The 14,514-nt window shown below is 33.9% G+C and overlaps 3 protein-coding genes across 3 annotated transcripts; 2 read left to right on the forward strand and 1 right to left on the reverse strand.

Annotated features, from left to right (window-relative positions):
* Nucleotides 1–786: 786 nt before the first annotated feature.
* Nucleotides 787–7,822, forward strand: LOC130612187 (CD151 antigen-like). The gene is made up of 8 exons (XM_057433484.1): nt 787–863; nt 4,636–4,732; nt 4,972–5,163; nt 5,289–5,363; nt 5,814–5,918; nt 6,472–6,648; nt 6,766–6,855; nt 7,121–7,822. Exons 2-8 carry the CDS (start codon nt 4,661–4,663, stop codon nt 7,175–7,177), a joined length of 768 nt encoding a protein of 255 aa, XP_057289467.1. The 5' UTR covers nt 787–863; nt 4,636–4,660; the 3' UTR covers nt 7,178–7,822.
* A 145-nt stretch (nt 7,823–7,967) lies between these two features.
* LOC130612188 (uncharacterized) lies at nt 7,968–10,627 on the forward strand. The gene is made up of 2 exons (XM_057433485.1): nt 7,968–8,899; nt 9,749–10,627. The coding sequence occupies exons 1-2, from the start codon at nt 8,815–8,817 to the stop codon at nt 9,988–9,990; spliced, it is 327 nt and encodes a 108-aa protein (XP_057289468.1). The 5' UTR covers nt 7,968–8,814; the 3' UTR covers nt 9,991–10,627.
* Nucleotides 10,628–10,967: 340 nt separating this feature from the next.
* LOC130662755 (uncharacterized) lies at nt 10,968–14,425 on the reverse strand. Its single transcript, XM_057461680.1, has 4 exons — nt 13,349–14,425; nt 12,414–12,552; nt 12,077–12,141; nt 10,968–11,269 (listed from the first exon to the last, which is right to left on the reverse strand). Exons 1-4 carry the CDS (start codon nt 14,349–14,351, stop codon nt 11,007–11,009), a joined length of 1,470 nt encoding a protein of 489 aa, XP_057317663.1. The 5' UTR covers nt 14,352–14,425; the 3' UTR covers nt 10,968–11,006.
* Between the last annotated feature and the right edge of the window lie 89 nt (nt 14,426–14,514).

The following is a 14,514-nucleotide window of genomic DNA, read 5'->3' on the forward strand; positions in this document are numbered from 1 at the left end:
AAAGCAATGAACGTCTTTACTATATCAACGAACCCTTGCATACTAATTTTTCAGAAATCCTTGATTTTTTTGCGCGCTTTTTCGCATTTTTAAGCGGATTGTCTATCGCAAGAGCACTACAAGTTCAAATTCTCTTTCTCATAAAATTAAAATTTGTTAGAATCTTACAGCGAGTAATATCATGACATGAACGAAAATGTTTTTTCGGGCGACATTTTCATCACCGGTCAGAATAATTAGATCAGAACTCATCCTGAAAACAAATGTACGTGACATGTAAATTAAACTAATACTGTATACAATTTCCATATGTTAGATGAATTGTAGGGATATGGCTCTTCGACATATTCGCACCTTATTTTCCAACGATACTGAGCCATTATATCTCTATCTCTAGGCCATAAAATATGAAGAAGAAAAAATCTTATAAATAATATCAAAAAGTGAAACAAAGAGCCTTGGGGACGAGGTTGGACCAAAATCTTTTCACGAACGAAAAATCTTTTTATGTCCGCTTTTCAGAGAAAGTACTGTATGTTTCCATCCGTGCTGATATCGGAAACGAAGGTATATTTTATGATTTCTTTGCAAGTTTGTAAAAATGCGCCCAATATCTTGCAAATACAACTTATCGCAAAGCAACGTTGGAAAAGAACGGGATGACCCTGGGGAGAGGGGCGGAGGATCTTTAGCCAGACAAAGAAAATAAAGTGATCAGTGATACTTAAAGCAGAACGCGTTTGCGAAGCGGCAGCTTTATTATTCGGCATGCTATTTTACAGAATAAAATGGGCGAGTGGCTATCAAAATATCAAAAGTAAAGTATCGATAGCTTTGCACTCGGTTAAAGAAGAAAGGGACAGGTGGGTCCTAGATTTAATTTTACTGCAAATAAAGTTTTTCTTAAATATTAAAAGCATATCTGACAGGTTATCTAGTTAAAAATATGGTTTTATACTCAGATATGAAAATATACGAATAAAAATGAACACTCTTGAGCATTTTATAAAATAGGTTCTGGTAATTGGTAAAGGCCATAGAATAACAGAAAAATGCTAGCACTAGCTATGGTGACCCTAAAAAAAAGTGTGAGTATAAACCAAACAAAAACAAAACATAACAATGAAACCTGGAAACCTGTAGAGAGGAATAAGAAGAAAGGAATAACAGATGGACAAGTGAGAAGAAGAGGAGGAAGTAGAGCAGAAAAAAACAACAAACAACAACAAACAAATAAAAGAGCTAGCTAGCTTGCTTTAGTAATCTCTCAGAAGTATGTCATTGGTGCTGGTGGTTAATGAATTGTCCAGCTGAAATTTTGAGGGATATATCTAACCTGGTAATTGTATCCAGGAAGAACACCAAAGGCAATTCTAAAGTGTCAAAACTCCCATTGCTTAAAACACTTTCACCAGTGTCTATCATGTATAGAGTATACCGTCCTAATTACGTGATTTTCTACTAAATAAACAGCTCTAGCGACGATCTAGCAACTCCGCTAGTCACATAACTACATGATTTTGACTATAAGCTATCCCTAAAACAACTTTGCAAAAATGCCAGTGAAAGGTGGGCGTTTGATTCAGGATTGAGTAAAAAATAAACAGTCAAAAACGTCCTATTTCCGTTCCTAATTCTGTGATGTGTTTTTTCCAATGTGAGATCCACTGGAATTATTTCTAAAGTCTATTTTGTGATTAAAATGGTTGCAATACTAGTAGCTACTTGAAACATTGGCATGTACCTTTTTCTGATGTTTAAAAAACAGTCGGGACGTTACGAAAACTTAGTGACGCAAATTACCTTAGGGGATCCATGGTGGAGAACACACATGGAAATAAAAAATTTTTCCTATAAATATTTTCCAGCCTGTCTAGTTTCATAATAATAATATAAGGTGGAGAAAATTGCGCTGGCTCGCAAACGATTTTATCTGCGGTTGGAATACTGACTGCTTTTTGATTGGTTAATTCTATTGTTCTTTGCTCACATGGGCAATATCAGGAAATCCTTTGTTTTAATCTTGAATGGCCTCACTCACCTGAAGAAATATAAGTAATTCTTATATTATTTAAGAGGGTAAGACATGACCACGGCGACCTTGTGCTGTTTGGATGATAGTAATTCGGGTTTTGCAATGAGGTTGATTTGAATTTTAGGGATTTGCTCTGACATTTGTTTGCCTCTAATCTTTCATTTGAGAGAAACTGAATTTGATATCCTCTAAGAAAGTTAACTAACGTTTATTGGAACAGGGTTTATTGTAATTTAAAGTTTTAAAAGAGTTTGACCATAATATTTAGCTAACTGCAGTGAAACATTTTCACTGCAGTTTATTTGTGTGTTCAATTCTTCATAAAATACCAAAAGTTTGGTTATTAATAAAGGCAGTTGTACTTAGGGTATAAACTTTAAAATTTACAAGTTTCCATATATTTTCTGCTAAATTCAAATATGTTGGTATATTTTGTTGAAAACAATCAAAAAAATTTAGACATGTAAACCTTGATCCAAGAATTATAGAACTGTGTGACATTATTAACTATATATTTATTGATCAAATTGTATGAAATGAAGCCTTTTTGAAAACTCTACGCAAACAAACTTACTTAACAAAGTTTGCTTGTGATACCATCACAGTATATCTGCCATTATGTTTTCCATCGAAGTTACGTGCAGGACTTTTAGGATACAAAGTTTGATCTCTTGCTGTTAATAAACCATTAATGGACAATCCTGTCACTATGGCTAGTCACAGACATGTTTAGTCTACGCAACTCTTGTTTTGATGGATAAAGTAATAATTGACATAAACGTAAGTTTACATGGGATTCTTAGGAAAAACATTGATGCTTTAATATAACCGAAAAGTATTGAATATTAAATATGGCACTTATGGTAATCTTTAATGATGACGTTTGATTGCACCGTCACACTTGTGGTTGTACTGGTATACTTCTCAACACAACTTGAGTATATGGTAAACACAATATCAAAACACAGCGAGCAATGTTGTAAGGCAATGTCTATATTGTATACACCACGATTAACAGGACGCAGTATTTGGAACACAATATGTAACACAACACGTTTCTTTGTAACTCTATAGCCGGAATGGCAAACACAATTTCTCTGGAATGCAACTGCAACACAGCGACAGTTTCTACTTTTAAACACAGTTTTTATTGAATCACATATCACAATAAACACCAACACCGGACGTCCACATTTTATTTGTCCTTCACTAAAACGAGAGATTAACAAGTATGTTTTTTTTAATTTTTCAAATGGATACAGGCTTTTTCAGACTAAATTTGGAAACGTTGAACTCGCCCAGAAGGCACCCTTGTGTAAAGAGCTTAACAGGAAAATCTACTAATAGCTAACTAGTAACCAAATACACTTTCTGTTGATTTCTCACATCTGTTGTTTAATGCAAGCAACATATATATTTAAGTTTACCAGCATTGTAATAAATGTAACACAATCATGATTATGTTAAGTTTGTAACTCCTCGCTATCTTTTAATGGATCTCCCCAAAAAATATACGAAATTTTGGATTTTCGCTAGAATTTATTTTCCAATTGGCCAATTTCCATTACATAATTTGTCTGTTTTTTTGTCGACACACCTTTTTATAAGAACACTAAATTTCTAACCATGGGTGGTCATTATTCTTGTTTCTTGTTTTTACCTGAAATTTTGTCCTTTATTAACGTCAAAGTCTATGTCCTAATCAGACTTAACGTGAGGATTCTTAGGTAAAAGTCCTTGACTAATGTCTCTTTCTAAGCATTTCTACAGTTAGCACAATGGTAATAACAAAAATATTATTTCTGTTATTAAGGGTCAAAAATTGGTAAATTTACGCAAACACAATGACTTATTATTCCCACACTTATAAAAACAAGGTTTTGAAAAATTGAATTCAGGAGAATTCTATTTCACGAATGAAGGAATTGACAAGCACAAAATTTTGTGAGAACATATCTTCAGAATGGCAACAGTGGCAATTAAAGCAGGTTACTAAAGGTAAAAAATTTATTCCATTAAGTTAAAAAAAAAGTTTGTTTTTTATTCCATTTTTTTTATCTTTTTGCATCAAAGAAATTGTAGGTTATCTAATGATATAAATATCAATGATTTGGGGTTTTTTATGTATCCTGAAAACCAAAACTACATTTTCTCTAACTAAAGACAAGGTGTGCCTAACTTCTGTGTAATCAACAATAGCCTTCAAAAATCATTAATACATTTAAGTTTAATAAAAAGTAAAGACTTGTGTTTACCTTACTTTTTTAGTGTAATTCAAATAATTACAACATGTACTGTTGTCCAGTGTGCATCAACAGACTTGCTGAATAATGAAAAAAAAAAACACAGAAATGAATTTAAACTTTTCATATCGTGTTTTTATTTGAATGGAAAGTCCCAGCTTATTATTTAGAATTCATTTTCTACTCCTAACTGTGCTAATAATGTTGGGTACTAAATCTAGCATATGATTTTTACTGTCTAAAACTTGTTTGTTGTAAGGTTGTACTTGTGCTTCAATCGTAAAGTGAAGATTGTAGAAAAAGTCGGTTTGTTTATACCTTATTTTCATTCTAAAATTTAAGTTTATACACTTTCAGAAAGTAGTGTAAAATACAGACAAACATGGGCAGACGTGGCTGTGTGAGTCTTAGTTGTGTAAAAACTTGGTTTCTGGTTTTCACTGCTGTATTATGGGTATGTATACATATGATTGACATGGAATTTATTAAAACATTCAATGTTCATAAACTTATTTTGACTGAATGTATGTTTTGGAACTAGGCAAGTTATCCACTTTTGCTGTAGATAATTAATCTCTGTTGTGTTTTTTCTGGCTAAAACTGTATGAAGTGATGCAGAGTTAATGTTGTGAAGTAACTATTTTCTATTGTATATGTGTATGTTTTTTGTGCAATTTTTACTTTGTATTTTAGTTGATAGCTGCTGGTCTTTTTGGAATTGGGGTTTGGACGTTGGTTGCAAAAAATGAATACGAAACATTGCTAGGAAGCGTCACCTATGTTACAACTGTTGGTTTGATGCTGGCAGGAGGTTTATTTGCCATGTTTGTGTGCATATTTGGAATTATTGGTGCAATCAAAGAAAGTAGATTCATGGTTTTGGGTGTAAGTGCATTAGATAATGTGGCAACTATAATAACTGCCTCTTAATTGGGAAATAGTTTAGTAATTTATGCAAATTATGCTCCTTATGTCCAATTCACCCCTCTTAGTTAAAATCATTTCTTTAGTTTTTCCTAATGATTGTCATCGTTTGCTTAATTGAGTTGGTGGGTGGCATCATTGCTTATGTTTATCGGGGAAAGGTAAGTTAATATTGACTTTTTCTTGAGCTTTCCCTCATTGTTAATCAGTTCATGTAGCATCATAAGTGTCTGGGTGTGTATTTTGACATAGGGTTTTATTACCTTTGGGTGTTGATATGTGCGTTGGTGCTTAAGACATGAAGTTTTGTTCCATGTGTTTACAAAAAAACTTTTTTGGTTTGCTTGTTTAAAAATATTTTTGGTATAAATTTCGCAAAAGTAGATAAAACTGGGCAAGAATAAAGCTGCCTCTAAAGTAACCATATAATAAAACGAGCCGAAACTGATAATGAAACATAATAGCTCTGTTCTTTAAAGACATACGCAGTGCATGATGGGCCACAAAGTCAATCTCACTGCGACTGCATAGTGTGAGCCCCCTCGCTTTTATTAGTTAGGATTTCACTTTATCTTTACGGAAAATTAACGATAAACTTTTCACTTTTTCAGCTAAACTCTGAAGTTGAACGTAGTCTTCGCATTACGATTGCTACAAGCTATGGACTTAGCGGAAATGAGAAAAAGACTGAAGCCATTGACAAGTTACAGAAAAATGTATGTACTCAAGTTTTCTTTGTATTATAGTTGTTCGGTTTTGTCAGACCTTCAGAATTTCTGGCTAGCTAACCAGGAGATGAAAAAGATTCTGGTAGCGGTATACAGGCCTAACAATATGAAAATAACGCCCGAGCAATAAATCGCTCCCCCAAGGTTACAATAATTTAAACTGGGCGAGCAATCTGAATAAATAGAATAAGTTTATAAACGCTTATTTTATCAGTCTTTTTTATGTATTTTATTTTATCCTTTTTCATATATTTTAGTTCTTTTTTACTGTAAATAATAAGAAAGAGAACATTGATTTCCATGTGAGATGAATTGATATTGCTCAGCCAGAAAAACATTTTTTTGGAATCAGGGGAGCAATTAATGGCTCAGCTAGTTTCTTATTTCCCAGAATTGGGCGAGCCTGTGCGTCAGCAAGAGCAATTTCTCTCCCCTTATTGATAGGTCTGGGTATAATTTCTGAAAATAATTTCTTTTTGAATAAAAAACGGATAGTTTTCCCTGAAGTATAATTTTAGCAATAATTTTTTTTTAATTTAAGTACAAATGTTGCGGAGATGTTGATTACAAGAGCTGGGAGAAATCTGAATGGTGGCTTCAACAGAGCCGAAACAGCAACCAAAGCTTTCGAGTACCAGACTCCTGTTGTATTTCGCCATCTAAAGGTTGTGCCGACGATCGTAACCATCCCTCGAATATTTGGCGAAACGACCTATCGGTAAGAATGTACATTCACTTATTTTTTTTTACTATGAGAGAAGCAATTGGTTACGGTGGAGACAGGGTTATATGACTGTATATTGGGTGATAACGATTCTAACAAATTATGTTTCAGCCTCTTGGTTGTTTCAGCGCGCTAGAAGACTATTTGCTGAAGCATTTGTTCATTATTGGAATTGCTTGTATTGTTTCGGGTTTAGCACAGGTAAAACTTTACATTTTCTCTTCTGGATGTTTACGTCATTGTGGTGTATGTGTAGTCTCGCGTGAACAAAACTGCTAAGTCATGTTACATAACACAGTGTTGGTGACCTGGTTTACAAACTTTTTTTCTCGTCTTTGGTACAAGTGCTACCTGGATAAAAATTTTCCATGGATTTAATTTACGTGTCTGCTTTTATTCGACGTTAATTATTTTTCTCGCTTGAAGTTTGTGGTAATAGATGAGCGATTGTACTTTGCTTCTTTAGATCATCTGCATCGTTCTATCCATGTGGTTGTACCGTTTGATTGTCGAGTTCCGTTGAATCGACGAAAGAAACGCTCGTAAAGTGATGTAGTGGTAAAAGATCTGGAAAAGAAATTTATATTTGTACAATATAAATAAATCTGTATGTGTTTTTTCGTGGTCAATGTGAGCACGAGAATGTGGACAAAATTTAAAATTCATTTTTTTTTGTGAAAGCGAAACTGTGGTTAAAGTATGCCGACTTTCAATATTATTCTAGTGAGTTTAAAAGTTTAATAATGTTGTCGTTCAACCCCCTCATATTATCAAGAACCCGCTCATAAACAAAGCTCGCAGTGGAACATAGATTTAAATCGTATGTTATAAATCGTAAGATGTCGCATAACATTGAAAAACTGTATAAACCATAAACCACATTGTTTAATTCAATCATATTCAACCTGATTTGTACTGACCATTCCATTTTTCTTCTGTCAACTTCTATCATTTAGGAGTATTATTAAGTTTTTTAATTAATTTTGTCATTTTATATTTATTTGTTTTTTTATGTGTGTTATTCAGTAGTCATCTTTTAAACTCATCTCTTCTGCAATTATGTAGCTAGATCCACATACAATTGTTTTAAAAAATATTTGACAATTTTTACTACTGTATATTTATTCATTTTTAACGTTATGTTTCTTATAAATACTTCTTTTTTCTACCCGTTTGTCTCAAATCATTTTAGTGTCAACCTTGTCTCCAGGGCTTGTTAGGTTGTTTTTAGAGATTTGCACAGAGTGTCTTTTCTAATACACGAAAACTAAACTGATTTGGTGTAAAGAATCTTGAAAATACTTTCAGACAGAGTAATTATTCCCTATGCAATTCTTCCGAATATTTTATTCACTTTCAGACGTCACTGCGCTGCATATATAAAGAAACTTTAGCCACGATAGTCAAGAATTCATTAAATTGTAGAAGAGCATACATTGATGGGAAGATCTTTGCACAAGTTTATAGATTTCATAAGTAGCCCACTAGTTCATTTAGAGGAATCGATCGACAACCACGTGACCTAAGCAAATTAGAACACTTCTAAACGTATCTCCAAAGCAACCAAATCGTAAAGGTCAATTGTTATTTTTAATTCCCAAGGACGGTGACTTTTGATTGCTGAGCAGTAACTTTCAGCCAGCCGATGGAATGTTTCCAACTTTAAGCGTATGAACAGACATCAGTAGCTCGAATTTGGTGATAATCCGGTTATGTCAATGTTAATTCACTGGCACAATATCAATTTTTATGAATAATTACTCAGATAAGAAAAAGTTTAAAATTAATTATTAATCATTTATTCGAGTACATTTTTGTAATGACATGTGAATGCGGTTGAGGACTTCTAGATAAAGCATTTTTACAAGTGTCAAAACATCTTTAGTAAAGAACTTAGTGTGAAGGAGGTTGGATAAAGAGTACTTATTTATCTCCATGTGAAATCATTTGTAAGAATAAAATGCAGAAAAACATAAAACGCACAAATGTCCCGTCGATTTTACCAGCTGTGTTTTTATGAAAATTTCTTGACGAGCATCATTCGCTATTACTTTCGTTGTTCATCCGCAATTATTGTTGCTTGTTTTCAATCTATGACGTCGGTGATAGTCACCGACGTCATTAGTTAGTGGAACAGGAAAAAGAAACAACACATTTTTAATGTTTTTTGAACTAAGGTTAATGTTTTCCATTGCACTGGAGGCTTATAACGGTTCAATCAAGTTCTTTGATGGAAAACAAATTTGTAAGTACATCTTTTTATAAGGAACACCTTTGTAAGGAACTTGAGGCTACAAAAAATGAACTGTTAATGAATCACAGGCTGCAATTTTTTGAGCGAAAAATTCCAGAAACATAATTTTAACCAATAATAAAACAACAGCGTCGATGTTCACCCTTTGAACGAAATAGAAAATGGTTGTTACTGTAAGTAATCAAAATGGTAGAAATAGCTACGACTCTACACTCGTTTAGTTAACAAAACTGTACTAATATGCTACTTGTTACAGTTTTTACAAATTACTACATAAAACATAAGCAACTAATTTGAGAACTTTTGAGGCAGAAACCTTAGAAAAAATCTCCTTCAAGCTCTGAAATAAGAATTTCTTACGAAGAAAAAAACACAAAATTTCTTTTGTTGAAGTTAAAAATGTATCCTGATTTAAATTATGCAGTGCCCCCTACATTTTTATCAGGAAGTTGAAATACCCAGTCAACCCAGGTTTATATTTCCTTACACCTCGTTTCCAAGCTCCCTTACCTAAATGCATCGTTGTTCCGATGTCGGAAAAGATACAAGAAGCCCTGTGGACGAGGTTAAACTCTAAGTAAAAAGAACTCTCAATGGAAAATAGTCTTGTGTTAAGTTGTTAATTTATGATTTATAGAAAACGTTGATTATCTGTTGCGAGGCATAAGAAAATACGGAAATTTACTCATATGTATGTCTCAAATTAAAAGCCATGACAACAATTTGCTCTCCATCGTTCTCCTCCCCTGCTGCTAGAAAGGAAAATAAGCTTTGCTGTTTTGGCTTTAGCCAATTTCACGTTGACGTTAAGAGTTATTCCTCTTGTTGTGTTGTTTTTAGTACAAAAAGGAAAAAATATAAATGCAATAAAAGTCGACACCTGCTTGCACCGAAACAAAATGGATAAAGAAGAAGTACAACCTTCAAGTTCGCCTTACACGAACAAAAAGTGTGAAAAAAAGGAGAAGAAGAACGTCCAACGAGAAATGGTTAGTACTAGACTAAATCAATACAAATATAACAAAAGACAACTGAGGAAACAAGACAGTCAACATCGATGTCGTGACGATAAAAAGAGCTAGCACCATGTCTTTTAGCATCTGTTCGCATTGTTTTTTTGACATTTATTTAGCTAATGTTATAATGGCGACACTGAAAGGTTATTTCGTCCAGGAAATGTTACTACTGGTTGTTGTGTTCCAAACCACTCGTTTATATGTCAGATCAACGCTAAAATGTCAAATTTGCAAAACATGAAATTGTTAATATACAGTAGTTTCTATTTGTACTCCTGATATCACAGAAAGCAGAAAGATGTGTTCCAAGACCATCTTCATCACAAGGCTGGATAGTCTTCGTATCAATGACTGGAAATTCCCCATTTCGCTATAAAGCATATTTCAATATAAACTAAAAAGCGATGATATGACAGCAGACGTAGCCATTTTCCCGCCAAAACGTGTATTACGAAAGCGCACTTTTTCTATAGTATCATAAGCATGCTTGATGGCATAATATAAAGTAATCAATAACCAGATTTCCGAGCACTATTTCCGGGTTATTCTAAACCCATTTACGCGATAGGTAAACTGAACATAAGATACATACCCCAAACATCATTCCACGCAACTTTCTTTCAAGAATTTGTTAGACAAAAAAAATGTCAAATATAAGTTTTTGCCACACTATTCCTAATAATAATATAGGTAAATGGAGAAATGGGAGTTGCATATAATTTAAATAATATAAAGATTATATGCAACTTCCATTTCTCCATTTACCTTATATTATTATTAGGAATATTATTTATGCCACTACGATACATTTGACTGTCAAAGTATTTCAACTTATTTACTTTTGTATCACCAGGTTTGAAAGTTTAAAGACAATATCAAGTTTTAGAATTTAGTTCTTGGTAGCATTAGAAAACTACAAGAAGCATTATTCACAAAAAAAGAGAACTTTTTTGCCGCCTGTCGTGACAGGTTTAATGTATTGCCTATCTATCGTGAGGAGCATATACGCAAAGTGTAAGTTTTCTACGTAATGAAAGAATACGTTGAGGAACCAAACAATTTATTTCTCTGAAAATTCCTATTTAACAGCAAACACTTTTATCAATCGTTTTTATCGTCGATGCAGTAGCTTGGTCAGCTACAAGACAGCAGTTGAAGAGAACTTCAACAAGTGTCTCATCAGTGGTAGCATTTCGGGCGTTGTGATCATTGTAAGTATAATTAGCAAGAGTGAAAATACGAGCACAATGGAGATCTTCAAATTCTCTTTTTCGTTTTTGTAGAATGTCGTTCCCTTTTTCTTCAATCTTGTCAAGGTGTGTGAGCACGACTACTGGATTGCAACCTATAAAACAACACAGATCACACACATCAGTTACGCGTTATATATAACATCCAAAAATTATAGCTAAGGACGACTATTGCATTGACTATTGACGCTTAGCTAGAAAACCTCTTCGTGCCGACTGACGGTATTAGAGGTTAAAATTTGGGCTAAATACAAACTGCATCTAATTATTAAGACACCTACATTTATTATTGTAAACCGTCGTATACCTACACAAGTGGATGAAATAAAAGTTTTTAAATTTTAAACCACATTGTCACGTTAGTTAAAAAATGAATAAAACTACATGTGAACATTTAGTTAAGTTCCATCCATTACGCATGTACAAGGTTCCTCAGAAGCGTACTTCTCTTCACTATCGTAGTCACGTCGATTATTAACATCGTCATGTCGACTGACTGAAGGGACGAAAATTACTGGTAATTCATTGTGGGTTGTTTAAGGAATTTATCTCTTCAAAAGAGTGAAAACCCTGTGCACTAGCTAAGCCTATCTTACAGCGTGATTGCCCAGCGCTTTTTCCCTTATTAGACGTGAGATGGTCGTAAATTAATCTACGCAAAAATTATCCTCGTAAAGTAGAAAAATAATGTTGACAAGGAATATGACGACGATAATTATGATCTTGAAGGAAGATATTTCGCCGACAATGTAAAGAAGAAGAATGTAAAAAAATTGAAAATATCGTAGTTTTTATTTCTGAAATTTGCGAAACCTAGTATTTTCGCAAAATATAATTTCTGGAAAATAGCTTTTTTTTACAGTTACCATTTTCGGTTTTTAAAAAAATGTAACGCCACCTACCACAAGCTAAGTTTATCAATCTTGCTAGATTCTTCATGTTTTTGTTTTGAAACTCTTGTTTTAAACTAAAAATACAATTTAATAAATCAAACGCACCAGTAAAAAACACACTAATAATAAACATTCATAAAAAAATTAAAATTAAAATATAAATAAATGGTAAGACATTAACCTTCATAATATCATCTCATAAGCTTACTAATAATTCATCGAGGTAACAATATAAAGAGCCAGCCTTGTTTCCAGGGAAATATTGCCTTTTTAAATAACTTGATAACGGCTCAGGAGCCAAGAGACCCTGAGGGCAAGGATGATAAAGCGCAACAAAACAGCCTACCTGCTAACAATGATAGGACATTGGATTCTATTTCTAAACAACTGTCTTTTGCTGCAACAGGAGAAGCTATCCTTCAATTTTTGTCCAATAGTGTTATGCCAGTTCTCTGGAACAATCTCTTCTGCTTCTCGAAAGCCTTCTGTTCATAGTAGAAAAAAGTTGCTATTTAATTCACAAATGCACAAATTATCTGTTTATCGGTAAATGGAACTCATTACACTTTACACCCAAAAAGGGAATGGCGTTGTTTTTTTGGTTTGGTTTGGTTTGTCCCCAAAAGGTAAATTAAAAAAATATTTTCTTAAGCGATCAAATTAATGAATACTATTTTATCGAATGGTGTGTGTGCTCTCTCCTGTTAAAAAAAGTTCCCTCAGACGAAAAAGGTTGTTTCACTTGACGTATCGTGAGATGTGACAATTTGTTCCGTTGAAATGAGAATGGACGCTATGATTTTAATGTTTCATGTCAGCAAAATTACACAGATTGTGTAAAAAGGGTGTTACTGACATATTCGCCAATATATCCCTATTTTAGCAATATAAGGAGAAGTAGGAAATCTTTCTTTACAAATTATTGAAGTTGGCACACATATTTGCGAATTTATACTTCGCAATGACGTCTGCGGTTGCGATTTTTGTCTTCTATTATTTTATATTATTTTTTACTGGCACTGGTCCTGGGTGAACACTGACCTATTGGAGACATTTCGTAAATCTTCACAGTCAATCTTCAGTGTTAAGCATACAACACCGACTAAGCGCTAACATGAGCGGTATTAACAAGAGCAACAAGACATGGAAATGTCTTTACTTAACAATATTCAAGACCACTATTAATTTGTACAGTTTTACACCAACTTGTTAAACCCCAATCAGTAAAAGAAGTCAATCCGCCCATACTAGAAAAAGGGCGTTATATATTCATTCACTTACCACATTGCTTCACTACTTCACTTAGTGATGATTTAGAAAAGTTTGTGCCTCTGTTGTCCAAAATGAAAATGGTTTCTGTAAGTCTCAGTTCCAATCTTCGATCAGTGGTACTCGTAAAATCATTTTCATCACAGTCTGTTTTTCTCTCTGCGGAGAATTCTCGGTAGATGCCTGTCATGGCGTAATACATACTGTTAGACAAAGCAGATTTACCGCTACCGGGTTGGCCAAATAAACCCACATTTATGTGATCAATGCCATATTTACGTACTTCATACTGTAAATTTTCGCGACTAAAGATAGGCAGAGTGTCGCCTATGTGGTACCGGTTTAAGAATTGATAATACGCCTGCGTTGATGTTTTGAAATCTAAAAAATTTGGGTTATCGTAACTGTAGTTGTTTTTTTTATGTCTCCGCGATGGAGAACCAGCTAAGTGTCCCCGGGTGGGCGATGACACACCGTCGCTACCACTACTACCTGGGGCGTATTTTAAGAGTCTGCGGTGTTTCTTGGATTTTGTGAACGACTCGTGCGTAAAATCTAATTGTTCTGTTTCGGGTGTAGTTAGAATTATACGGGGACAAGGCGGTTCAACACGTGACTTGTGTTCAGTCTGCTTACCAAATTCGTTTGTACACTTTGTAACAATCTCTTCTTCCGCTTCAGTTTTACCCCTTTTATCTTTGATATTTACTTCATTGGACACGTGGACTTCAGAGTCAATTGTATTTAAAGTTTTACCGCGACTCATGTTGTCTTCGCACTCCACTTTGCTTTGTTCACCTTTTTCATTGTTTATTCCTTTGTTTGCAGCCTCATAAATATCCTCTTTGATTTGATTAACAGCCTCGCATTCGGGGACTACTTCATTATCAGCCATTTCCCCTTTACTGTCGTTCGCTTCCCCAGTCACCTCACTTTTATCGATTTCTTGATTTATAATCTCGTTTTGAACTTCTTGTGCTTTGTAAAGCGTTTCGCTATGGCTGGTTGCTTTCATATATTCAGTTTTCTTTTTTCGACCACCGTTTTTACCGTATGTTTTTTAACTTAAATCTTTGTTAGGCAATTCTTCTACAAGTCTCGAAATTTTTGACTTTACTCAAATCGTACGCTAAAACATCTATTTGAACACGAGCTAAAACAGACCTTTTGCGCCGCAT

The sequence above is a fragment of the Hydractinia symbiolongicarpus genome, chromosome 10 (genome assembly GCF_029227915.1).
Source record: "Hydractinia symbiolongicarpus strain clone_291-10 chromosome 10, HSymV2.1, whole genome shotgun sequence".
Lineage (NCBI taxonomy): Eukaryota > Metazoa > Cnidaria > Hydrozoa > Anthoathecata > Hydractiniidae > Hydractinia > Hydractinia symbiolongicarpus.